This window comes from Cynocephalus volans, chromosome 1 (assembly GCF_027409185.1).
Source record: "Cynocephalus volans isolate mCynVol1 chromosome 1, mCynVol1.pri, whole genome shotgun sequence".
Classification (NCBI taxonomy): Eukaryota; Metazoa; Chordata; class Mammalia; order Dermoptera; family Cynocephalidae; genus Cynocephalus; species Cynocephalus volans.
In genome coordinates, this window is record NC_084460.1 from 121132930 (window position 1) to 121159839 (window position 26910).

Below are 26910 nucleotides of genomic sequence, written 5' to 3' on the forward strand. Positions count from 1 at the left end.
ATGGCAATGGGCTCGGGATGCGAGGACACTGACACAGCAATAAACAAGTATAAATAAATCCCATGCATGCTGTGGAGAAGCCGAGGAGGATGGTAATCAGGAAAGGCTTTCAAGAAGGGACTTCTGTCCACATACTCAAACTTAATTACAAGTTGACTAGAAAATTAAAGGCTCTAAAACTGGCTTCCACCTAGAAAGGTCAGAAAAATCCCTAGTTTCCTTGATCTAAGAAGTCACAAATTCCACTGCAACACATAACTTAGCAACTTCAAGGTGATTTGAAATCCTTTTTGCCACTCTGAAACAAGCTTTTTAAAAAAACTTGGAGGGACCTAAACAAGTATACAGAACTGACCTACTTCTTCAGGCTTAAAGGACAGTAACTAGCCAAAGCAATCCCAAAACTCCCTGCAGGGTGTGACAATGATTTATCACCCTTCAAACACATGCATGCCATTATCTCACTTCTGGTTGTTTTTCACTTTCAGAAAGGCAGTTATAAATGTAGTTTTCTTTTTTCCTTCTCACCTGATCTTGATTTCCTTTCTACCCTTGGTTTTCAGTTTTTCTGCCCTTCAACACCAATTTCAAGGTAGGGAAGACAGATCATCTTCCATCAAACACCTTTACTATACCCGTACTCAGTAGGAACCAAAAAAAATGGAAGGGAAAATCATGAGACAATCACCTTCCTCACATTTTACAAATGAAAAGACAAGCTCAACTAAATTCATCTACATTTTTCTCAAATGGGACATTTAAAGACCACACAGGTACTGTCACTAAATCCTTGACTCTTACCCTAGTGATAACAATGACAATCACTTAGGATTCTCCAGGAAAATTCCACTATGGCTCACTTAGCTTCCAGTCAAAACCAACCAGAGCATCCTACTTCCTCCTGGTTTCTTTTACTTTTGTCCTTTTCCTCGGGCTTTACAAGGAGGTATCTTTTGAATCCTGAATGATTGGAAGCCAGGGAGGCCAGGCCTGTGACTCTGGAACACAGCAGGGGTTCTGACCCATTGGCTTCAGAGTGAAGCCACTCAAGGAGCAGGAGCATCAAGTTCTCCAAGAAGAAGGGATAGAAACCAAATAACCAGCTGCCTTTACTTAAAAAGGTGAGCAGGGAGGCTGCCTTGCAATTGTCACAAGTCTGTAAGACCAGAGAAACTGGTTTAACAAAAAGGGAGGCAGATGGTTTCTTACTATGGACACCCTCCACTCCCACAGCCTCTCAGACACTCCCTGAGCCCTTCTGTGTGGCAACTGGGCAAGCCTCGTCCATTAGAGTTCCAGGGCTCTGGGCGAAGTACTCAAGTTCAAGACAGAGCTTATCGTTTCAATCTGCTTCCAAATTGAGGCCTACAGGCTGAGTGGAGACTCCCATCTCTCTCTCCTGCGAGAGCTGCACTGAGGGAGCCCCAACGCAGTGCCCCAACAACACCTTAGCCACAATCACCCTGACCAGCCACAGCCAAGAATTCTCTTTGGAGGATGGCTAACCTGCATCCCCCAACATCTTCCTCAGATTTGAGCCTGGGTTTTCCATCGCCATATACTTCGGATCTAGGAAAGAGCAAAAAGTAAAGCCAGAGGCGAGGAGACACCCACCTTGTGATCCTTCTTTTCCCTTTGAAGCCGCTTTTGTTGCTTGGGACTTTGGCTTCCCTCCATCTTCAGCTGAGGGTTGGTGGTCTCCTCCAGCCCTGGCTCCCACCTCGCAAGCCCCCTCTCCTTGCCACAGAGCCAGCAGCCACCTTTCCCAATCTGCAGGCAGCAGGTGGCCCAGAAGGCTCCCTAAGCCAGCTCCCCACCCTCCTCTGCACCCAGCATGGTGGGATGGCCAGGGCGGTTCACGAACAAAGCAAGAGCTGGCAAGACCCTGGGAGAATGACACCATCAGGAAGCCAGGGCTGCCACACATCAGGACTCAAGGAGGCAGCTGCAGGGTCTTCAGACAAGCGCCGCCCAAAGCCCCGCATTCTGCCTTTGACAGGAAACGGACTCCCAAGAAATCCTGCTTGGAAGCCCTTCACGGCAAAAGCAGCGCAGACTTCAGAGCCAACCCACCCACTCAGGTTCCTTTTGGTTACTTCCTGCTCCCTCCTCTCTTTAATACCCCTTTCCTTCAATTGCCAGCCTTGATTTTAAATATTTCTGAACTAGGCTTGGTGGGTTCCTGGCCCTTCAGATTCCTTCTCCATCTGAATTCTGGCTTTTAGAGCTCGATACCACGCAGTTCCAGGCTGTTCTAATTAAATGCAGATATTGAGGCAATCTAATGCTGGGATTATGAACTTTAATTATTTGGAGAGAGATCCTTCAGATTTAATTAACTTTTGCAACCTTAAATCTGCTCAGGATGGAGAATTTGTTAGGGCTATGTTGTGTGTGTGGCACAGAGAATGGTGAACGGTCACTGGGATGAAGTTTATTCACCAGTAACACGGCCAGAAAGTTCCACCAGGATTCTGCGTAGAGGATGGGATAGGGGACTAGGACATTGTAAATGGGGTTGGAGGCAAGAGGCCCAACAGGAAAAGCTTTTTAAACAAGCAAATAAGTAAGAGGCTATATTCTCACTTCTAACCACACAAAAACAGTCTTTCTTGCCCCACTGTCCAAGATGAAGTGTTAATGTGGCAAGAACAGCCTTAGGAACATCTGCTAACTCCGTCTGGGAAGGTCCTGATTTCCTTTTCAGGAGAGGCTATGAGTTGATAACCCTCCCTCTGTGATACTTCTCACCCTCCTGTTTTGCAGGCTGCTCTGGGGCAAATTGGTTGCTTCCTGCAAGTCTCCTCAACAACATTAAAATTAGCGGAATAATTAAATACAGTCCTAATTGGGTACAAAGAGACTTCTTGGTTAATTAACGAGCCAAGCTCCGGCTCAGGGCTGCAAATCCACGCTGGCCTGCGAAAGCCCAGAGAAAAGCGCGCTCCAGTCCCATAAGAAAATTGTCACTTGGCAAAAATAGTTCCTGGTGTAGAGACAAGTGACAAATACATTCCTATAGTCAGGAGTCATGTTAATCCCGCAACTGAGATCCACATGTAAATGAGCAATGAAGTGCCCTCCGCCACTTCAGGGACACGGGCAACTCTGAGACCCCCTTCCCACTCCCCCGCATCCGCACCCCACCCCCGGCAGGCGCCCTAACACCCAAAGTCGATGGCAACTAACTGAGTTCCCAAAGCGCAGCTCCGCATCCAAGTCAGAATCTCACCGGGGAGAGGCGAGCGCGCGCGTTCTGCCCGCGAACCGCGAACCGCGAACCGCACGCGGCTCAGAGCAAACTCTCCCCGGGTGCGCCCGCCCGTTCTCCGCCCGCATGTCCCCGAGCCCAGCGGCCTCCCCTCACCCGTCCCTCCCTCCCTCGCGCTCAGCCCCGCCATCGCCGACAGCCACTCACCCCTGCACGGGAAGCAACAGCAGCACTTAGCAAAGAGCCAGCCCAGAGAGGGACCTCGGGTGTAAGCGCGGTCGCCTCCCTTCATGCTGCCGCGCCGCCTCAGCGCTCCCGCATGGCCCTGGGCGCCAGCCGGGGTGAGAGAGCAGCGGGCAGGAAGCTTCGGCGCCAACGCCGCCCGGGAGCCAGCCTCCGCCCTCCCGGCTGTCCTGTCCCCGCACGGCGGCCGCCGCTCTGACTTACTGGGAGCCAGAGCCACCTTGGGGAGCAGGGGAGGGGCCCGGCGGGGAGGGAGGGCCTAAGGGGGGCGGAGTTCCGAGGTCCTGCTGTTTGCCTGAGACCCGGCCAGCCCCGGCACAGAGCCTCAAAGCTACACTGCCGGTGGCTGCGGGCACGGGGCAAGTGCTGGGAGCATGGGCGGACACAGAGCCCCCGGCACGAAACAGGTTATGTACAACTACCTCCCTTCAGAGGACACCATAACCAGCTTTGGCTTAAAATATGCAACTGAATGAGGCCAAAGAGATGGGAGAGGAGCAGATTTAGAAAGTTCCAGACTCAGTAATGCCTTTTCTCCCTAACAGGCTCACCTTTTCCTTCCCTGCAGCCTCCCCTCTGTTGAAAAGACCTTTACGCAACCTTTTTCTTTCCTTCTTTTAATGCTTGCTACGATTCGTAATAATAGTGCCTCACTTAATTGGCACCCTAAACGTAATGATGTTGTGCAAAAGCACTCTGGGTTTGCAATCATAAAACCAAAGTTCAAAGCTCAGTTTTGCTGCCTACCAGTGGGCAAGTCACCTCACTTTTCTTACCTTCAGTTTCCTTATTTTATTTATTTTTTTAAAAAAGAGAAAGAATTCCTGTGTTACAGTATTGCTAACAGAATTTAAGAAGACATATTCATGGATAGACACACCATCCTGTTACAGAGGTCATGTTTAGTAATTCCACATGAATGAATATCCACAGAGAAACTCCGAACACCTTACTTATAGTGGAGGACTTCCATTCCCCATTCCCCAAAACATGCCCAGTGGATCTGTCATTCTTGTACTTGTATCCCTATCCCTATCCTTTTCTTCTACTCAATCTTTTTCATGTTTCAAGGCCAAGCTTGCTTTGCACAGACCCCCTGTAGCCAACCTGCACCACATCCACTGGACTTTACAAGAATCAGTGTGTTTATCACTCACAGAATGTCTCTCCCATTCCTTTGTGTTCAGCTCTAAAGAGAAAGGGCCTGCTGAAAACATATAACGCTCATAAAGATGGCCCATGCATCCTAAAAAAAAAAAAAAAAAAAAAAAGGGAAGTTTGTGAGAGGAATAAAAAACAGAAGCTTGATTGCCCAGGTAAGCAATTCCCACCTGGAAGAAAGACAGTCAAGGGACAAGGTGTTTAGGAGTTACCAGGGGTAGGGGCTTCCTTTCCCAGTTTGAAACATGCTTAGATGTATGCCTTTTATCTGTGTGTCAAGGCATCTGCCACATGACTGGGACACAGTAGATACCTAGTAAATGATAGTAGCATGACTTAATGAGTAACAATAGCTAACATTTATTGAGCATTTATATATACCAAGCACTTTCCTCAGTATTCTCCATATATTAGCACACACACAAAAATAAAACCCTTATAAAGTAGGGTCCTCTTTTTCCATTTGAGGAAACAATGAATGAACCATGATGAAGCTTTAATGATTTAACACAGAGAAACTCTAAAAAGCCTCACCCCATAGATGAAGGAGCAGCAGAATGTAAAGTCAAAATCTACCCTCTAGTTCTACTACCGCTATATCCCTGGTGGCCTCTCCTGGAAAGAATTGCATAAGAATCTCATTGTCAAGCAGGAAATGTGCCTCTGATGCTCTCTGTAACACATACAATCTCATCTTGCTAGCTTGAATTACCACAGGATCCTTAATCTTCACGTAGTTATCCTGGGTTCCAGTTCTGACCCGTGGCAACCAGTACTATTGTTTAGTTCCCTCTTCCATATCGCCAAAGACAACACCTATTTTGTTTTTCTTGCAAGTCCAGACCAAAAAATGCCCTGTTACCTCAGCCCTTCTAGAAGTTAACTTTATTTGCTTGTCAACATGGGTGCTAGGGTACCAAAGTCAATATTTAGTCTACATATCCACTCCACCACTTTCAACACTTTTGGAATATTCTGATAGGAATTCAAAGATGCTTCAAAGCTGTTAGGTGAGTAACCAGTTCCTTTTTTAAACCTTCCTTCTGGGCCTTTGTGTTCAGGTGACACTGGATCACTTTTCTGTCACAGTCCTCTGCAAGAAGCTGATGATATCATCTTGCAGAAATAGGCTTGAGTTTGATGTTTGAGGAAGACCCAGCTCTTACTTCAGGAACCAGAGTCCCAGTAGACCATAAAGTGGTCCTGACTCTACAAAATGAACCCATCAGGCACGTTTCCACTATCGCCCTTCACCATCCCTTCTAAATTGTCTTGAAAACATTAACTTAAGATTAACTAGATGGAGGCTAGATGATCTACGCACCTGTTTTCTTAAATCCCTCAACTCATAAACTTGGTCAAATATCTGACACCATTGATTCACTTTTCTTTCACATTCATGTTAAGTCTGTCTTTGTGTCTGTAGTTTTTAGAAAGCTTTGCAAAGAATTTTGATGTGAAGTCAGGGCTGAGAACCACTGACCATGCAAGTCAAGGCCACCACACTCTGGGATGAGTTCCTGCTTGGTAGATAGAGTTTAGAAAGCACCTGGACACAAACGTTTTTACTTTCTCGAACTCAATCCATTCTTCCACTGCCTGTTATGCTCTCTGGCTGCTAACTGCATGTTCTTTAATTCTCATCTGCCCTGCGTAGGTTTCTGACTTATGAACAGCATGATTGCTGATACCAGGGTAGTTGATAATTTTTCCCAAATTACACGGTCCTGGCCTCCATCTGTGGCTGTGGCTTAAAACGCTAAGATTCTTGCTAAGTACTGATCATTCATTCAACACATAATTGGCTTTTGAAAATCTACTATCTGTAAGTCACTAAGCTAACCTGTATATAGGAATTTAAATGGGAAATATAAATTGAATAAGACATGTTCCTTGAGCAAAGACAAAGAACAACAGGTGACTTCTAGGAGAAGTTGGTTCAATTTTCTGAGGCAGAAAAAGGAAACTGGGCTGGCCGGTTAGCTCAGTTGGTTAGAGTGTGGTTTTGGTAACACCAAGGTCAAGGGTTCACATCCCCGTACTGAGCCAGCCACCAAAGAAAGAAAAAGGAAAAGGAAACTGGAGATAGATCAGGACATAAGGTAGAGGTTTCTTCTTTATGTGAAAAAGAAGAACTGAAACAATTGTCATCAGTGACAAGAAACACTTGAGATTAGAGAAAGGAGGTGCAATGTGTATATTGCTTCTATATTTAATTTGAACTCCAAATATTTTTTTCAAAATTGTGTAAGGTCCACGTGGGTAACTATTCCCAGGTGGTACATGTTATTTCAATAGTAATGTCTACAGAAAAAGCATGATTGCCAGCATTATGCACAGTAATCTCTTAATTCTGTTTAGTGTGGTCTAACCACCCTACCATTGCTGGCCGTGTGGTACCACCATCTCCCTGGTGACTGTTCCCAGACTCTAGTGACCGAGTCATCGCTGAGCTCATCCCATATGTGTTCAAATACTGACCTGTAAATGTGTTCCTCTGCACATGCCCTTCCTGACACCTATCTGCCTCTTTCTGGCTGTCTCACTTGTCCTCAAGAGAATTAGGCCCTAGCTCATCCTGTCATTCACCTTCTTTTTTCAAGAAGGAAGTGTCACTGATCACCCTCTGGTCTGAACCAGGCCCAAGGTAGGAGGTGGTCCAGCAATACTGATGAAGACTGTGGGATTATATAGAGGACCCGGTTGTCTCCCCAGAGTGACCAACATTCATGTTCTTCTTTGGGAACAGAGAGGAAAAGCTGCCAGCAGCAAAGACAGGCTCCTGGAGACTGTGCTGAGCTGGCCTGAGCTCAGGAGGAGACTATTTATCAAAGTGAAAGACAGCAGCTGGAGTTGCTAAAAACAAACCACTCCAGGTTTTATCCATTTCCAAAAACATTTACCTCTAAGTAGGTCAAAGTGTTCCCAAAGTAGGGCAGTAAGAAGTGCCAGTCTCTCACTTTGACTGAGTTTCGATTTAGGTAAGTTAACGATTGCCAGGTGTCCACTACAAGGGATGGCATTTTATTTCCGACTGTCAACGCCACCTTCCCTCCCATGGGAGAAGTAGCAGCTGCAGCAGCATGTAGAGTTACATGGTGCAATGAAGAGGTTTCTGATACATTAAATGGAGAGTGGATTTTGCCTTGATATAACTGAGTTCAGTTTACTGAAGATTTCCAATAATAGAAAGAATGTTGAACTGCCAATAACAGGGTGTGGATGAAGATCTGCCCATCCTTCAACCATTCCAAATAAATGAGAGAAGCTTGGCTCATATGTCCCCAGAGAAGACTTCCCAGGAAACAGGATTTCTCAGTCAGAACTCATGTCAGACACTATTCCCTTGGTAAAGGGCCACAAAAAAAATGATTACATTGTATAATGTTGAATATACTAATTATCCTGATTTGAGAACCACATATTGCACACAGGTATTGATATTCAACTCTGTACCCCACAGATAAGAACAGTCAACTATGTTTCAATTAAAAAAAAAAAAGGAAAATGTGGTACATACACACAATGGAATACTATTCAGCCATAAAAAAGAATGAAATCCTGCCATTCACAGCAACATGGATGAGCATGGAGAAAATTATGTTAAGTGAAATAAGCCAGACACAGAAAGAGAAGTACTGCATGTCCTCACTCATAAGTAGGAACTGAGAGAGAGAGAGAGAGAGAGAGAGAGAGAGAGAGAGAGAGAGAGAGAGAGAGAATGAACAGCCACAACAATACATTGAACTTTCAGAAGGAAAGAACAGGTCTATGAACACTAGAGGCGGGAAAGGGGGAGGGGGAGGGGGTTAGGGAGAAATTGGGTAATGGACGCAAAGAATAATTAAGATTTGTAGTGATGGGGGCCGACCCCGTGGCGCACTCGGGAGAGTGTGGCGCTGGGAGCGCAGCAAGTGCTCCCGCCGCGGGTTCGGATCCTATATAAGGATGGCTGGTGAGCTCACTGGCTGAGCGTGGTGCAGCCAGTCACAAAAAGACAAAACAACAACAACAACAACAACAACAACAAAAGATTTGTAGTTGTGCCGGCCCGTGGCTCACTCGGTAGAGTGCGGTGTTGATAACACCAAGGCCCCGGGTTCGGATCCCATATACGGATGGCCAGTTCGCTCACTGGCTGAGCGTGGTGCTGACAACACCAAGTCAAGGGTTAAGATCCCCTTACCGGTCATCTTTAAAAAAAAAAAAAAAAAAAAAAAAAAGAAAAGATTTGTAGTGATGAACGTGCTAATAATACTGATTTGATCATCATATATTATACACAAATACTGATAGTCAACTGTACCCCATAAATATGTATAATCAACTAGGTTTCAAGTGTAAAATTAAAAAACAAAACAAAACATTATTCCCTATTCTCATCCTCAGACCCTCCTACTAAATCTTAAGCCGGATTCCTCTATAGTTCTTAGGGGACGGAGAACATGCTGAGCCTGGCCTTCACACAAGAACTCTGCAGGGGTCCCTGATACACGGTCCTTCCTTCCTTCCTATAAATATTTACTGAGAATTTCTTATATGTTAGCCACTGTTCTAGCTGCTGGAGATAGAACAATGGACAAAAGAGACAAAATCCTTGTATTTGTGTGGAAAATTTGGAGGGGAATATTAACACGTATGTCAAACAGTGGTAAATGCAGTGAAGAAAAATAAAACAGGGAAGGGAGTATACAGTGTGATGGGAGTGGGTGGGAGGAGACCTGTCTAATCAGGAGACATTCAGACAGACATGACGGAAGTGTGGCAGCAAGCCATCCAGGTATCTGAGGATCTAAAATATCTCCAGTGTTCCAGGCAGAGGGCACAAAAGGTCAGGCCCTGAGGCGAGAGCATGCATGGCTTGATTGGTGAAGAGCTCAGGCCGGCTGGTCAGGAGAATGACAGGCAAAATAATGGCTCCCCCAAAGATGTCCACATCTAATCCCAGAACCTGAAAATATGTTATCTTACAGAGAGATGCAACACTGCGGGTTTTGAAGAGGGAGGAAGGAAACAGCTAAGGAATGCTGGTGGCTTCGTGAAGCTAGAAAAGGCAAGAAATAGCTTTTCTCCTAGAGCCTCTGAAAAGGAATGCAGCCCTGCCTCCTGACACCTTGATTTTAGCCCATTGAGACCTGTGTTGTACTTCTAACCTACAGGACTATAAGATAATAAATTTGTGTTGTTTGAAGCCACCAAGTTTGTGGTAATTTGTTACAGAAGCAACAGAAAACAAATACATAGGAGATGAAGTCAGAGAACAGACTCTGGGACAGGTCCTGCAGAGCCTTTTGCAGTCACAGAAAGGACTTTTTTTTTTTTTTTACTCAAAGTGAGACAGGAGACACTGGAACATTTTGAGCTGAGGAGGGTCTTCAGCCCAGCCTTCCTCCCTGCAGCTGGGAGCCAGCAATGGTAATCAGCTATTTGCCCACCTGCATACAAAGGTGGGCATCCACACTTCCTCTAGCCTACAGGGCCATGTGGAAGATAAAGCAAGTGCGCACAATATCAGAATCAGAGTGTCTGGCTGAGGCTGGTGGACCATGGTAGGGAAACTAGAAAACCCAGTCCTGCCACATGGCAAAGAGCCAGAAAGGGGCAAGCTGTTCAATGACTGCCTAGAGGGCAGAGGGCTCATATTAAAACTGGCAATAGTTGTAACCAAAAGACTCCTCGTGCGTGTTTGCAGGCTTGGGGTTAAGGCTGCAGCTTCAGCACTACACAGACTGTCTATGAGGAGTTGCTCTCAAGGTACAAGCAACACCGGGAAGGCAGTGAAGTGGCGAAAGGAGGGTCCTGTCTCCTCTGTCTTGCCCAGTTGCATCAGAATCCACTGCTGAGAGCTCCTCAACTGTGGCCTGCAAGAGCTGCCCCTCATGGCCATTAAGGACCTTCCACCTATAACCTTCCCTGAGCAGATGCGGTGTGCACAGCCCCAGCAGTCCAGACCACCGCCCCCACCCCCTCTTCTCCCAAGCCATATTCAGTGCATGTGGTTCCTGGGTCCCAGTGTCCTTTCAGGGGAAGTGGTTTCAGCTTACTTAACTCTAAGTAAGAAAAAATTGCACTATTTTCTCCTTGGGGAACATTCTGTTTGCTGAGGTGACCTCCTTTCCATCACCTCCAGCTTGTCCTCAGAAAGTGCCATCAGTAGCCACCTTTCTTCTCTGCAATCAAATACTGGGGCTCTCATTCTAGCTCTCAGCTCCATTAGCTGGCTCATGAGGCTCTAAGGAACAAGGATCACATTCAGGCACCTCCATCCTTCCCCTCTGGATGATTAAGGGGCATCATCATCGTGTAGACTTCACAGATTTATGTGGGCACCTGTAGGCCTGAAAACATGCTGTTGAAATTGGCATTGGGCATAAACTAAGTCACAGCAGGCTGGCTACAAAAAGGAAAAATGCAGGACCCCTACAGAGGGCCCCAGAGAAACCAGCTCTTTCCCTTGACAGCCCAGATCCTCCTCCTGCTTCAGTTCTACCTGGAGGCACTGCCACACTGAGGTGTTTAGAGAAGGATGTGGCCTGGCCTGACATGCTTTGACGCTTTGATTCCCAACCCTTTAAAGTCCTAAAAAATGTCAGATGGATGGTAGCTATAGGTAGGACATCTCAACCAGAACAAAGCAGGCCTGGGGCACTCTTTCCAATTAACCTTGCTGCTCCCTTATTCTTGAAAAGGAAAAAAAAAAGGTGTGTATCAGATGGCACCAAAATCTCCCTCTTCCTGAAATTGCATCCTGGGAGGGCTCCCAGCCTGTTGGTCAATAGCTATCGAGCCATTTTTTGCCCATCCTAACATGGACAGTTAAAAATGAAATAAGAAAGGGAGTTTTCACAAAACTCTCCTTTGTTCTACTCTTCCTTGAAGAGTGTCACCTCATATGCACCCCAACACTCAGTCTCAGCATGGCCCTTCACCACACAGCTCAGCCCATCTCCAGGATGGCATGGTCTGCATGTTACCTTCACAGACCGAAATTAATCACAAAAGAGAATAGGTCATTGAGAGGTGCCAGAGGTGCAAGCCAGGAAACACTTGAATTTTCAGCTCAATTATACCATAGATGATCTCAATCCTCTGGGTAGAAGGCAAAAAAGAAAGTTTTTTGCCTAGGGGAGTACAGGAATAGAAACTGATGAGGTACAGACTGGAGATAAAGTTGGGGCCTCTGAAAAACCCATGGATGAAACTAGAAACAGAACCTTGACCCCTCGAACAGCCCTGGAGAGGATTCAAGCTGGAGACACCCTAGACTCAGCCCTATAGAGTTCTATAGAACTGGAACAAAGGGCAGACAGGGAAGTCAACGTAAATTGACTGCCTCTGGGGTGGCACATCTGGGCTGGGAGCAATACCTCATGAGAGGCATTTTATTGATTTTAAGTATCCTACCCAAGGTCATCAACTAGTCAGTGGCAAAGCCAGGATTCCGACTTGGGTCTCCCACCCCAAGACTCTTATTTACTTCAGTACCTCTCATTGTCTCTTCTTATGGCATACCACTATACACCAAGGTAAAGCCTCAGGTCACCTTTGTTTTACTCTAAACAATAAGCCTGTCCCCATAACAACAGATCAACCTTACAGTTTAAAAAGCACTTTTACAGGCCGGCCCCATGGTTCACTCGGGAGATTGCGGCACTGGTAGCGCTGAGGCCGCGGGTTCAGATCCTATATAGGGATAGCTGGTGCATTCACTGGCTGAGTGTGGTGCGGACAACATCATGCCAAGGGTTGCGATCCCCTTACCGGTCAAAAAAATAAATAAATAAAAAGCACTTTTACTTAACTTTGCACTCATGTGCCTCCCAGCAACTCTGTGAGACAGGCATTTTTGTCAGCTTCCCTCTGCATAGATGTGGAAACTAAACCCAAGAAGATTAAGTGACCTTCCACTCAAAATAAGTGGCTTATCATTCCACATCCGGTCCTCTTCCTGGCCCATCTGACTCCCTGAGAACCGAATCCTCCCCTGCTTCCACAAAGATGTGCCAGTACCCTCCTACGGAAAAGACAGTAGGTTATAACATTGTTAGGCTGAACAATTTAAAACTGCTGATATTCAACCATTTTTGACTACAAAAATGGAAATTTCACATGGTCCAACCTAATAACTTGGACCTCAAAATGAAGATATTTATGCTTTGCTTGAATGCATTAAACGTACGATGCGTAAGTTGATCACTTTACATTACCAAAGGTACTTACCCGATGTGAAGAGAAGAAAGCAGACACTTTTAGAAGTGGAAGGGATCCTAGTAGTAATTTAGGAAGACATAAGTGAAGAGTAATAAAAAATGCTATTTTAGAACAAACAGCAATATGAATGACTGTAGGGAATAACCAGGAAAAAAGACCAGCCTGCAGAGAGCTTCAGAGTGGAAGGTACTTGTCTCTGACCCCTGTGCCCAGAGAGGACATGAAATTAGGGTTTGTGAGTGAGAGACCAATGTCTGAGGGTAAAGCTAGATGGTGGAAGTTCCTAAATCCAAGGGTGTTTAAAAGGACAATTAATCCACAAACACAAATAATCACTTTAAACAAGTTAGGATTGTTGAATTTCATTTATAACGTTTTGTTCTGTTCTAAAGCATTTACCAAAAGGATGTATAGAGAAATTGCTAGGCTCTCATACGTTAGGAAAGAAGTGTCTAACATTTTATATGCAAATCATATTACTTTGTTCTAGATAAAGATCAGAAGGAGAGGGAGATTAAGAAGCAGCACTGGTGGACTTAAATTGGGGGATTGGGGAGGGGAGAATAGGGGGAGGAATGAGCAGGATGTGTCTGGATTTCAGTGCTATGTATGAGGAATTTTCTAACAATTAGAATTGCACAGGGCCAGCCTGTGGCTCACTCGGGAGAGTGCGGTGCTGATAACACCAGGGCCACGGGTTCGGATCCTATATAGGGATGGCCGGTTAGCTCACTGGGTGAGCGTGGTGCTGACAACACCAAGTCAAGGGTTAAGATCCCCTTACCGGTCATCTTTTTTAAAAAAAAAAGAATTGCACAAAAATCCAACAGCCTTTCTCTAGAAGTAATTTGCTCCTAGTCCTTGGGAATGCTCAAGGAAGGCTTGGCTGACCACCTGTCAGGAACAGTGTAGAAAGGGTTACCTGTACGAGGGGACAGAGTGAAACAGAAACCTTTCAGCTGCTTTTCAACTCCAAGAGTCCAAAAAAGCCAATGCTCTGAAATGAAATTAAATCTAATCAAAGAGCATCTTTATCCAATTATAAAAAGAGAAAGTTTCAATCCTTTTTATAATTCTAAAAAATGACTAGGAGCTCCTTTTAGAGAATCTCTACCAATACATCTCCATCATCTTTAAACATACTTTTTTTCTTCAAGAAGTGTCAGCATTCAATTTAATCACAACATTTCCTATTCAAATGCATTATTCTTTGGTTTTAGTTATTCTCATCCAACAGTACTGTGATTTTTAAAAACATCTTACCACTAGTTTTCATCACAAACATACTGTAATTCAACTATGTTGTTATGAAATAAAATGCTATAGGCTAGCGTGGAAACCTGTTCATTCATCATACTCCCACGTATAATTCTGCTTCCATGAGGAAGTGAATTCTGCATTTCAAAGTGGCTACCTCACATCTGGTCCATTATAGATACAATTTTGTACAAATAAAGTGGAATTGTAGATCAGCAAGGTGTAGTTTGTAAAGTATCACTTCATACCTGAAAGGGAAAGTTTGGGGAATATTCATCCTCCAATATTTTTTAGCTTCTCATGGTAAAGCCATGTTAGGCATTATGGAGTAAACCAAAAATTTGAGATTAGTTGCTCCTAATGCACAATTATACTGAAAAGTAAGAGGTGGGGAAAGAGACTTTTGGAGGACTGTCTTGGTAGGCAGAGGAAACTTTTAGCAGAGGGGACAGGAAAGGCAGGAAGTCTGAACCTTTTGGTGTTTTGGCTCCCAGCAACAGAAAGTACAGGGAGCTCCCATCCTGCAGAAAGCCTGTTGGACAGGCTACACCAGCTCCAGGGGTTAGCTGGCCCCTATCAGAACTGGACCAAGCTCAGCCTGCTGTCCAGAGTGCTGCTCAGAGTCGTTCTGCCCCAGCCAGGGACATTAGGATCTTATTAGCAAGCAAAGCACCCACAGAACAAAATGTGTCTCTGACTGCTGGTACTACCTCTATGGAGTGGTGCTTTTGGGATAGAGGTGGGAGGGAGAGGGAGAAGATGGTATGTATGACTGTTTGTAATGGGGTAAATGTTCCTTAAATCCTCATTCAGCTAGACTGGTTAATAAAGGGGAGCCTAGTCAGATGGAAAGATAAACTAAAGTACCCATCTCAAATGCCTTCAGACTTGGAAGGGCATAGAGCATAGTGGTAAAGTGCCCTTGAGAAATGGACAGAGCAGGGTTCAAATCCAGGTCCACCACTTGTAAGCTATGTGGCTTTGAGCAAGTTAAATAATCTCTCTAAGACTCAGTTTCTTTGCCTGCAAAATGAGGAAAATATTATTGTTATTAGTACTAAAGCATTTACCCAGAACCTGGCTCATAATAAGGCTCAATACATGTTATGCATTTTGTGAATTGACTACAAATTTAATATGTCAACAGTATCACAGACTTGCTTAGCATTCCCAGGCTGTTGGTGGTATTGGCTTCCAGAGCCCAAGCTTTCTCCATCTTTCTATACCACCTTCCACGGCCTGAGTAAAGTGTTCCTGAGGCCAGCCAGGTGATAACATCAGGAATCATCAGGACCCCAAGGGAGAGGAACTTCCATAAACAAGCCAGGGCTGCTGTGGGCCCCTGCCCCTCTCCTCCAGGACATATGCTGCCAGGGCCCACTTTGGAAGCCCGGGGCATGGTTTCACTAAGCAAAGAGGCATTCATTTTCTTATAGCTTCTTTAGACCCTCAGCCCTAGTCAAGGAAGAAAGTGCACAAAAAAAAAAAAAAAAAAAAAAAAAGAAGGAACACAGATGTCTCATATAGTTGGGTAGAAAAGAATCTAGACTTTGGTTTTTGGAGCCTGGAGCAGAAGAACCCAGAACCAACACTTTTTTTTTTTTTTTTTAACCATCTTAACCATTTTTAAATGTACAGTTCAGTGGCATTAAATATATTCACACTGTTGTGCAATCATCACCACCGTCCATCTCCAGAACTTTTTCCTCTTGCAAATCTGAAACTCTGTATCCGTAAGTCACTAATTCCCCACCCTACCCCCCAACCCCTGGCAATCACCATTCTACTTTCTGCCTCTTTAAAAGTTGACTACTCAAGGTATCTCATATAAGTGGGATCATATAGTATTTGTCCTTTTGTGACTGGCTTACTTCACTTAACATAATATCCTCAAGGCTTATCCACGTTGTAGCATGCGTCAGATTTTCCTTCCTCCTCCCCCCCTTTTTTTTGGTGGCTGGCTAGAATGGGGATCAGAACCCTTGACCTTAGTGTTATAACATCACACTCTAATCAACAGAACTAACCCGCCAGGCCTCCTTCCTTTTTAAGGCTGAGTTAATATTCCATTGTATGTATATACCACATTTTGTTTATCTATTCATCTGTTAATTGACATTTGGGTTGCTTACACCTTTTGGTTATTGTGAATATTGCTGCTATGCACAGGGGTTTCCAGATATGTTTGTGTCCCTGCTTTCAATTCTTTTGGATATATACCCAGAAATGAAATTGCTGGATTATATGGTAATTCTATTTTTAATTCTTTTGAGGAATCTCACACTGTTTTCCACAGCATCTGCACCATTTTACACTCCCACCAGCAGTGCACAAGGGTTCCAGTTTCTACAGATACTCATCAACACCTGTTATTTTCTCTCTCTCTGTGTGTGTGTGTGTGTGTGTGTGTGTGTGTGTGTGTGTTAAATAACAGCCATCCTAATGTGTGTGAAGTGGTATCTCACTGCAATTTTGATTTGCGTTTCTCTAATGACTAGTGACGTTGAGTATCTTTTCAGGTACTTATTGGCCATTTGTGTACCTTCTTTGGAGAAACATCTACTCAAGTCCTTTGCCTATTTTTTAATCCATTTGTTTGGCTTTCTTTGTGGTAGAGCTGCAAGAGTTCTTCATATAATCTGTATATTAACCCTTAACTCCTTTCAATGCATCTTTAAGTATCTCCTAAGCTTGACATACTGGGGGTGCTGAACCCATAAAGCAGTGGTTCTCTACCCTCGTGGAACATCAGAATCACCAGGGAACTTAAAAATATATTAATGCCCAGGCCCTTGGTGGCTCTGAATTAATTGGTCTGGGGTGGGGTGTGAATCATCAGTATTTTAAAAAATCTCCTCCAGGCGGTTCTTTGATGCATCTAGGGCTGGAAACTACTGCTACAAAGTCTTTGTCCCTTGGGAGGTGCTGTCCTCTACCACTTGCTGCTGAGAAAGTGAGAGGGGATTATGAAAATGAATGACTAGATTCCAGAGGGCCAACCCCAGTGAGAAGCCCTAAGATGTCAGGGTGGCAGTAAAGTAATAGGAAAGGCAGGCCCCACCCAACTTTGTCACACAGCTCCGCTCTTTTTCAACAACCCCATCATGCGTCATGCTGCAAACACATCAGAAGGAAACAACCACCCACTGCCCCAGAGAAAGCACAGGAGGGGAAGAGCAGAGAGGATAGAGCCGCCGGAAGCCCAACAAACAGAGTGTGTGTGTACAGAGTGTGGGGTGAGAAGCTGGGAGCCCTGGTCTGCTCTTGCTCTGCCACAAACTCTCCCCATGACTTTGAGGAGGTTTCCTTACTTTCCTGTGCCTGAGAGTCACCCTGGAAGAGAGGAGACTGGGCCAGTGCTATGGGACTCAATGCTGGCTGTAATTTAGACTCACCTATGGAGCATTTAAGAAATACTGATCCTCAGGCCCCACCCTGGAGATTCTGATACCAGCTATTCTAGGTGGGGCCTGGGCACTGTCATTTTGGAAAGCTGCCAGATGATTCTAATGTGCAGCTAAGAGTAAGAACTTTGTTCTAGTGGTTCTTCAAGTTCTCTCTTTCGTGCTAACATTCTGTGGTCTTTCTGCCCCATTTCTGGGGCTGACAGTCGTGGCCTGATCACTCACATAGCACTTAGCACATCACATGGAGGGATATTCCCTGCCTCTCACAGCCCGTGCAGTGCTGACTTGGTGCTCTCTGCAAACATTAAGAGGACAGGTTCCCCTCTAGGAACTGAAAAATAAATTGATTCTGATCTCCATGAACCAGGTGAAGCCATCCTTTCCTATTCCACAATCTCTAGAAGAACGTTTTATTCTCAGTCTAGCTGTGTATAACTTATAAGGTATAGTGCCTACTGAGACAAGTCACTGCTAAGAGAAGAAAAGGCCCTTTTGCCAGGAGGCAGCCAGCTGGAATGGGAGAAGGAACAGAATATCGGGTCTCTGCTAAGAGGCCAACTCTCCGGGCAGGTTCTGGAGAGGGAGGTGTTTTTCAGCTGGGGCACATGCCTGAGTGCACACACTTTCAAATGGGGTCTTGTTAAGGGATAAGAAATGCTTTGTGGAGAATAGACTTAGGTTCTCACCGCTGGGAGTTGGGCATGTCCATATTCAAAGCCCACATGGGTGAGAGGACAGTGAGAGCTCACGGGTTGTCATTTTAAGGCCCAGTATAATTGGCCTATGCCTGGGGAGAGGAATAAACCTGTAAATAAAAAGAGCCAAGGAAGTGGGTGGTGGTACCTTTAAGAAGCCATGCTGATTGGTGGAGTTAGCTGGAAAGTTCTATGACAGCCTCCCCCTCTGCTTTCTCTCTTGCCTCTATTTGCCATTCCTGGTCCTCAGCTCCCATTTTTAGTTAAATCTCCACTAATCTGTCCTGTGGTAGAAAGAATGCCCCTCTCTGGAGTTCTTACCCTGAATGCTTCTGCCTCCTGCCTCTGGATCACAGATCCACTCTCACAATGCTCTCCGATTCTCCATTTATTCCTGCCGAGTTGCACATGTAGCAGGCCCAGCTAGGCGGGGAGAGGATACAAATTTTACCCAGCCATGGGCTACAAGAGGTTTTAGTCAGGAAGTCTCAAGTCTTCCCTTGAAGCTAAGCCCCTCCTGAGGATGTATGGAAAGTTGGCCTTTCTCAGCAAATGCACTGCTATCCTCGGTTCTGTCTCTGTTGATGGGGTGTCTGGACTTGTGGGAGTTTGTAGTTATTTTGCTGGAGAATCCATGACAAGTGGTATAATAACTATAACTTACCATGACAACTAAGGTACACCAAGAGCCAGATGCCGTTGTATTTTTTATCTATTACCTCATTTACCCTCACAGTAATCTACCCTTTGTGTACCCCACTTTCCCCTTGGTGAGACTTCAAACAGAACTGTATTCCTGAGTTTCTCTGATTTTCCTCTTCCCTTCCAGTTGGCTACTTCCAAGGTCTGAGAAGCTGTGGCTGCAATTACAAATTCCCACACAACTTCCTCACACATCCCTCCTTACTCCTCAGAGAAAAGGCAGTAAAGCAGGCAATGGATAAACTGGGAATGGGGCTCAGGTGTGTCAGAGGGGGAGAATCAGGGGGACAGTTTTAGCATTTTTCTCCTGGTGGGCAAAGCCTAGGAGGCTGAATGGAAGCGTCGGCCAGTACAATGATGCAGCTGGCTACCGCCATCTATTGGAAGAAAAGGAGGAAGGCAGGCTTCAGAGCTAGACCAGATGGAATTCCAGAGACAGGAATGTTTCAAACGTTTAATAAGCCCATAGTAACTCTCAAGAAGTCTGCACAGGTCTCCATGGTGACCCTTGTCCCTGCCTCCTGACAAAACAAGGTCCCTTCCATCTTCCTTTTCATAAACAGATAGCACAGGTCTGCATAGAAGGCATCCCTGATGCAGATAATCTGACCAGTTACAAAAATAAGATCAGAACTAATACCTGGCTCTGTGTTGCCCTCTGAGCCTCAGTTTCCTCAATGTAAAATGCATGACGTCAAGGCCCCTGCCAATCCTGACTTTTGAAGTCATGGTTCTCACATGTGAGCGTGCATCAGAGTCACCTGAGGGCTTGTTAAAACACAGACTGCTGGCCCACCCTAGCTTCTGACCCAGGAGGTCTAAGTATTTGCATTTCCAACAAATTTTCTGGGGACGCAGATGCTGCTAATCTAGAGACCTTGTAGAATCACTGTTCTATGTAATTTAGTCACCCTGTGTGAGAAAAGGTGAACAAGCATGCAGAGGGAACACAGAGCTTACATTATTAGAAGCCAAGGCCAGAATAATTCATCTGTTAAGGGCATATGAATGAGTTGTGGGTCTCAAACCCCAGCAGGGCTGAGGGGCAGGTCAAACCAGACTCAGTCATGGCTTGTTTCTGGGTCTGCTGCATGCCTGTGTGTCAGCATAAGTACTTGGTGGGCAGCAGAGAGCCAGCATTTGCTGTGGAGGGGACAGTGGGTCAATGGAGAAAGGAGGTGTCTAGGCCATCCTTGGCCACAGGTAGAAGAAGACTTTTCTGAATGTGGTGTGATACAATGGGAAAGCAAGGCACCTCCTTCGACCTTCATTTTAAGGTTGAAACTGACTCAAAGGTTAAATGACTTTCCCCAAATCACACAGCTACTTGGTAGCTCTTTCTCTTCAAGTTCCTAACCCACTCTCTTCACAACCAGATCCCAGAGAAATCCCACCAGGTGCAAATGGGTTAATGAGACAGGTCAGTTCCATGCTGCTCTTCATTTAGAGTCAGGGCCAGCGTCCCTTCCTGGCCCATGTCTCCTTCCCCTTGTTCTCCCTACCTTTCACCAAGGGGAAGAAGCAGTCCATCTCCACGCTGCTTCGGGAATGGGAGATGCACAGGGCGCTGCTGGGGACCAGGCCCTCCTGAGGGGGACTCCGTTCTGTGGTGCGGACCAGACACCAGCCGGGCCGCTCGCTGGGCCGCTCCAGCAGCTCCACTGTCTGCCCCACCTGGATGGTCAGCTCGCTGCTGTGGCCCGCGCTGAAGTCCTGGAGGACCACAGTCAGTTCACATCCGCCAGAGAGCTGTGTGGCAGTGGGCAGGAGAACGTGAGGGCATGGAGGAAGGAGGGGAGAGTACGGGAGACAGCGGGCAAGAGAGGGAGGGGACCAAGGACGTGTGAGAGCAGAGGAGAGGAGGAAGATGGGAATCAGGGCAGAGAAAAGGCAGAAGATGGAAAAGAGGATTGGGAAGAGGAAAGGAAACAAGAAAAAAAGTAATTAGCACAGCACCATTCAATCACTCCGACGTCCTAGTTGCAGCCACAGTGTGCCTGCCCAGAACCAGGCTGTGATTCTAATTCCTTCTTGCTTTATTAGAGTTCTTTTCATTGTTCCTTTGCCAAGCTTCTAGCTAATTATGCCTTGAACCCCTTCCCTATGTCCCTTTAGTCCTTCCCTGGGCTCCACCCCTTGCCCTCCTGGCCCCCACTGCCAGCCCTCAGACTCTGTGGTGGCCTGTATTGCTAACTCACGCACTCTCACCTGATTCTACTTGATTTCTGGGAATAATGGAAGAGACACCCCCTTCCTTCTGACCCCTGAGACATCCTCTATCCCCACCCCTCACTGGGGCCAGCAGCCTAAAACAGAGGCTGTAAGTATTCAAAAAAGAATGGGGCTTCCACCCAAAGGCAGAAGCAAAATGTGGTCTATCTGGGAGGGAACAGAGTTGCTTCACAGTGGCCCAGCTGCTGGAGACCAGGGCAAAGAACAGGAAGGGAAGAAGAGGGGCCACATCTTATTTAGGAATACACGCCTGCCCCTAGCATGCCACACCACCTTCTCCAGGCCTGAACTTCCCTACTGCACTGATCCTAGGGCAGAACCACTAAAACAGGCTGAGAGACCCTGGAGACAGGAACAACCCCTACTAGCTGAACGTTGAGAGTTTTCACTTTTTCACCTGGGGGTTTGGCCCCACTTTCCCCCCCCTCCTCTGGCCTCATAGCTCCACGAGTACCCATTAGGTTATTAGTTTGTCTCACAGAATGAAGCATAGTCTCGCTCCTGGAACAGCAACTGCACTTAGGGCAGAGTGGGAGGCAGGGGAGGGAAGGAATGAGGAGGCTGAGAGGCCCAGCTCCCCAGCCTGTTATCCTTGATGTTCACCCCACACAGCGGTTCAGAGGGAAAGCCCCTGTACTACCTCCAGGGAAAGCGACTTCAGTCTGTGCATCTCTGATTTCAGCCTTCAGGATCTGAACTGTCTGCACCAGCAGCTACATTAATACACTAGTCCAAATATGTTGTCTAGCTATTTCGCACACATTCCGGGAAGCTTCTGCCGAATGGTAAGCACACTGAATGTCACAATGAGTAGGAAATCAACAGTTCCACCAGGATCAAAAGTTCAGCTTTTAGGACTCTGAGAAATTTCCATTAAAGGGACTCAAACATCAAAGTGGGCTTGAAAAGGTTAAAATGACACATCAGAATGATGCTGGCAATATGCATCACCCCAATCACAGAGCAGGAAGTCTGTGCTAACCACATTCCCATGGTTGGGCACAGTACTGCTATCAGGATTAGATCAGGAAGGGAAATCTGCAGGACAGAAGGTGGAAGGTGGAAAGCGACAGAATAAGAAAAAAACATGCTATTGGCTCATTTGTTCCATTTAACTTTCTTGGTCCTATTAAATGCACAGCTCCCACTCCCGCACTCTCCTGGTGCTATCTTCCCCAAAACGTCATTTAGAGAAGGATGTTGTGGCCGAAGCTACTGGTCCTTTGCTTGGCCTATGTCAGGTCTCTTAAACTTTTTGGATTGTAATCCTCTGTAAGAAATACCTTTTATATTTTGACCAGTGTACACTACATATGAATAGATATATCATTGAAACACATGTTTCACATGGACATCCTATTTCATTTTTTTCCTCAATTGCTAGTGACACCCCATTAACTTGATTCCACCTCCCACTATTGAACTCTTTGTAGAACACTGGTCTAGATGACCACGAAAGTTCCTCCTAACACTGAGAATTTCTATAGCTGAGCTTCTACGCCTCCGTGGAGCTCTTCCTTTACAACACCAGGTACTGCGGGTTCTTTCCCAGGTGATCAACACACACATGGCTGGAGATGCAACTTGCAGCCCTTTCAGGGCAACAGTGGTTGAGTCCTGGGATGGGTGAGGCCCTTTTGCAGATTGTTGAGGCAGACCAGAGCGTGCCTGAGGCTCTGGTTGCAAACAGCCCAGTGTGCCACTCAGATACAAGGTCCACTGCCCCCAGGGCAAGTTACAACCAGATCTGGGCAGTGTGGAGGGTAAAAGGGTGGAATGGGGGTGGGGGTGGGGGTGGGGTAAAAGAGGATAAAGAGCCAGGGTTCTGTGTCTCTACAATTCAAGATCCATTTCCCAGAGGAAAGCCTGGACATACCAGTAGATGGCGGTGTTTGCCTTCTGTAGGCTGCCCAGTCCAGACAGGCAAAAGGAGGCAGCAGAAAGATGACCAAAGGGCAATTTATCACACCTAATAGATAACCACGCTCAAGCTTTAGATCCAGCCAAAAAACACATTATGGTTCAAATACAGGATGAATATTCACCTCACCTCAATGGCTTCGTTAAACTGATTTACTACACCAGGTATCCACCCATGGCAAGAAGGGAATTCCAGAGTGGCTGCCAAGGGAGTTGGTCTGGAGAAATGGATGAGTCAGTGGTCAGGTAGGGCTGCCCCTGAAACAATTCCTCCCATCCTCTCCCTAGAGCAAGATGCCCAGGGGATTTGAGGCTCACACCTGAGAAGCACTGCCTCAGGGAACCCAAGACTGGAATCAGCATCACAAAGTCCCAAGAGCCCCTTCCAGTAGGGTAGAGGCTGAGGGCAAAGGGCCAAAGACCTCTGAGGGGTCTGGGCACACTGAAGAGACTTTTACTTATAATCCTTAAGTGTGATTCTACCATGCATCATGTTTTAAGCCTTTCCTTGACTGTGATGAGTCCCACCTAATGAAAGTTAATTAAACAGATCGTGCCCCTCATTAACCAATAAAATCCGAATTCCCTCACTGATACTAAACTATCAGTTTCTTGGAAATGCATGTATTCGTTTTTCTTTCTGTCCAGGTCTGGTCCTCAGTGTATGTCAGCAGGTCTCCAGTTTCACAAAGCCCAGGGATCATTATTTTTTCTTCTTCCTTTTCCCATTTCAAAAAAACCAGTGAAGGCATCCCACTTTCCTTGTTTCTTCCCCCTTGCCGCCTCATCTCTTAATCCTTTTCAGTGGCACATTTAGAAAGCCCCCATTTATCTCTCTAAGTCTCTGGTCCCAAGAATTTAAATCAGTTTTATCCTGTTGCAGAAAAATGTTGCAAAAGACATCTCTGTTTTGTCCTAGATCTTTTCTTACCCAAAGCCTATTAAGAACTGTTTTAATGTCCTCCCTTGCAAATTGCTAGATTTTTATTTTGTATTTCTCAGCATCTTCGTTTTTTACTTTTCCCTATTAGACCTGCAGAATATTCCTCGCATTTGGCTTTGTATTTCACATTTTCTTTTCAGAGATGACCCCTTTATATTTTCTAATTTTTCTTTTTCTGGCAGAGCTTTCCTTCCCAAAAGTCACTCCACATGGGCTGATGCACCATACAGCTTGCCTCTCAGTTTCCCCTGCTGACTTATTAACCACTGAGACATAAACGAGGAGCTGGACGACCATCCCCCATATATCCTCCTTGCCTCCCTGCTGGCTTTGTCTTCTGACCTCCTGATCCCTCCCTGGAGAGAACCATTTGCAGCTGAGCCAGCATAGAAGCCCCTGTCTCAATTTCCTCTTCATCTCCCACATACTGACATTTTAAAGGTGACATTTTTTTTCAATTGTCAATTCCTTGAACACCCGCTTACTCCTGAGTGTGCCTTCTCCCTCATCGATTTCTGTTCTCACTTCGAGGCCTCTTTCCTCCCCTCCCCTGTCCATTCTCTCACTTTCATGGCTGTAAACTCTGATTCCCTTCATACTTTCCTCGGTGCCTCTGGCCCCTTTGCAGGCTTTAACTCCCTTGCTCCTCGTCCTGCTGCCAGTGATCTGTCCACAGATATTGCACAAGGCTCAGCCTCACCCTTCTCACCCATGGATTTCACCTTCAAGTCGTCCCAGGTAGATTTTATGCACAGGTAACTCGCTGACTGTCCCCTCACGTTAAATGTCTTTCTACTCACTATTGAGCTTAGTTATGCCAGTCCTCGAAAACCACAGACCCATACGCAGCTCCTCTCTTCCTTTAAATGTTTTTAAAGAGAAAAGCAGACCCTGCAGAGCAGACCCTGCAGGGCAGACGCTCTTTACCCACCTAAATGTAAGAACTCGACTTTTCTCTCCTTTGGCAGGGTCCCTGATCTCTCTAAGGTCATCCACCCAGAAGTCTTGTTTTGTCTCTTCAATGGTGCTCACTTGGGTCTATTCTCTCAATGCACAGTGTTTGCATTTAACAGGCGTCCTCTGGCTGAAACCAGGGGGTGTGGAGGGAGGCACCCATCCTTCACCACTGCAGTGTCAGATGTGACTCCCTGGGCACCAGGAAACCCTATCACGCCCCGTTCAAAACACAGAGGCCATATCATATTTCATTGTACATATTTTTACCACCTGTTATGGATGCTTAACTTTCAAACTATTAGTTAATTCAATCCTACTCCATATTCTAAGACCAAACTTTTTCCTACGCAGGGAAATGTTGGGAGTTGAGGTGGTAGCTCAGAATCTTAGCATGAAGTCAGATGTGTTTCTGAGTCTTCCCTGACCTTGTACCTCTGGAATCTTCTTCCATTTATCCCCTTCACTGTATCCCCAACTCCAGCATTGAGTCCCCCTCTGGCCTTTTCTGCCTGAGTCTTGGCCCCCTTCCTGGGAACTTCTCGCATATTTTCTCTGCCCAGTTCCCTAGCACCCTGCCTAAGGTCTGCTAAACTTTTTTGATGCTAATTGTCTACTTGGATTTCCTACAACTGCCTGCTGCCGAGTCACATCTAACTCCTTGCCTTTACTTTCCCAGTCTTTCTCTCTCTTGGGTCCTGGATATTCCCAGTGGGGCATGTTCCCCTGTCGACCAGTCTCTGGGCAGACTTGGCTTCCTCCACCATCTGTGATGCTTCCCAGGGGGGTAGAGGGAGCTCTTTACTCCTCACCTTCCTCCTGCTCCTCAGGGACAGCTGTGTCGCCTTCTTTCCTGCATGGACCGCTACCCATGTGCATTTTCAAAGTTCTTACACACATTCACCAGAAACAATGACTTTCATTTAGGTCTATTTTCGCTTGGTTAGTATTTTGAGATTAACTGAAGCTCTTTCTTGTATAAACAGTATGAGCTAGATTGTCCCTATGAGCTTCCTCGTGTTATGGAAAAAGAACACAATTATTTCCTGATGGTTTTCTAACGGCATTTGGAGAGCTAGGGCAATACCCCATCCAGCATTCTACTGTTGTCATTTCAGAGCCTCAGCTTTGGGCGCCTGTGTGTGTGCACCCAATTCACCAGAGGCAGCACAGCCTAGTAGTTAGGGCATGACTCTGGAGCCCCTCACCAGCTGAGTGACCAAGGACAAGTTATTTAACCTCTTTGTCTCAGTTTCCTCATATGTGGGATGGGGATAATAACAGTATCTACTTCATAGGTCGTATTAAAGATCGAATGAGATAATTTTAAAGCACCTAGGACAGTGCCTTGAGCAGCAACAGCTCTCTAAAAATCTAAAATATAAGTTCTGGAGGTGTTAATTAACTAATTATCATTTAAATTTGGGGAGAAAGGAGTAGAGAAGAAATAAAAAAAAGAAATCAATTGTGATGGCATGTTGTTTAGGAACAGACTGCACCAACTGTATATATGCATATAAATTATTATGTAAATGAGTCGATTCCCCCCCCCCCTTTTAATAATCTTAATGGAGTCTGGCCAACTAGAAGAACCGACCTAAGGCTGTCAAGGGAAGGTGACCCAGATGCCTTTAAAAGTCCTCCAAGTCAGCACATGCTTTTCCTATTAAAAGCAAAGGGACGGTGGGACCCAGGATTCTGTTATGGAAAATGAGGATTCATTCTTGTTTTTTCATTCTGCACTGCTTTCCTGGAAGCTTCCATGTGAAGAAGGCCCCCTTTCCCATGAGTCTGATAACTGCCCCCAATACCTGCCACCTGAGCTGTCGGATAACTGTACCAGTTTCTGACACTGCTTCGCCAAGCGCTTGGAGCTGACACTCTGACAGAGGGGTAGTGTCAGATGCTCAAGAGTGGTATCAGGTAAGTCAGACCTCCTCCTCCTCTCCTGGCTGCCTGCCCACTAACTTCCTC

General features: G+C 45.9%; 1 protein-coding gene across 8 annotated transcripts in view; it reads right to left on the bottom strand.

Moving 5' to 3' along the window:
* Window positions 1-26910, bottom strand: part of KALRN (kalirin RhoGEF kinase) — a 621231-nt gene that overhangs the window by 101623 nt on the left and 492698 nt on the right. For 6 of the 8 annotated variants that reach the window (XM_063076727.1, XM_063076740.1, XM_063076733.1 and 3 more), the window contains exon 1: window positions 3419-3670. In XM_063076727.1, the coding sequence (XP_062932797.1) occupies window positions 3419-3503 (85 nt within the window). In that variant the 5' untranslated portion in view covers window positions 3504-3670. Of the gene's footprint in view, window positions 1-3418; window positions 3671-20389; window positions 20637-26910 lie in introns of those variants that run through there. The other 2 variants (XM_063076707.1, XM_063076704.1) reach the window with 1 other exon arrangement.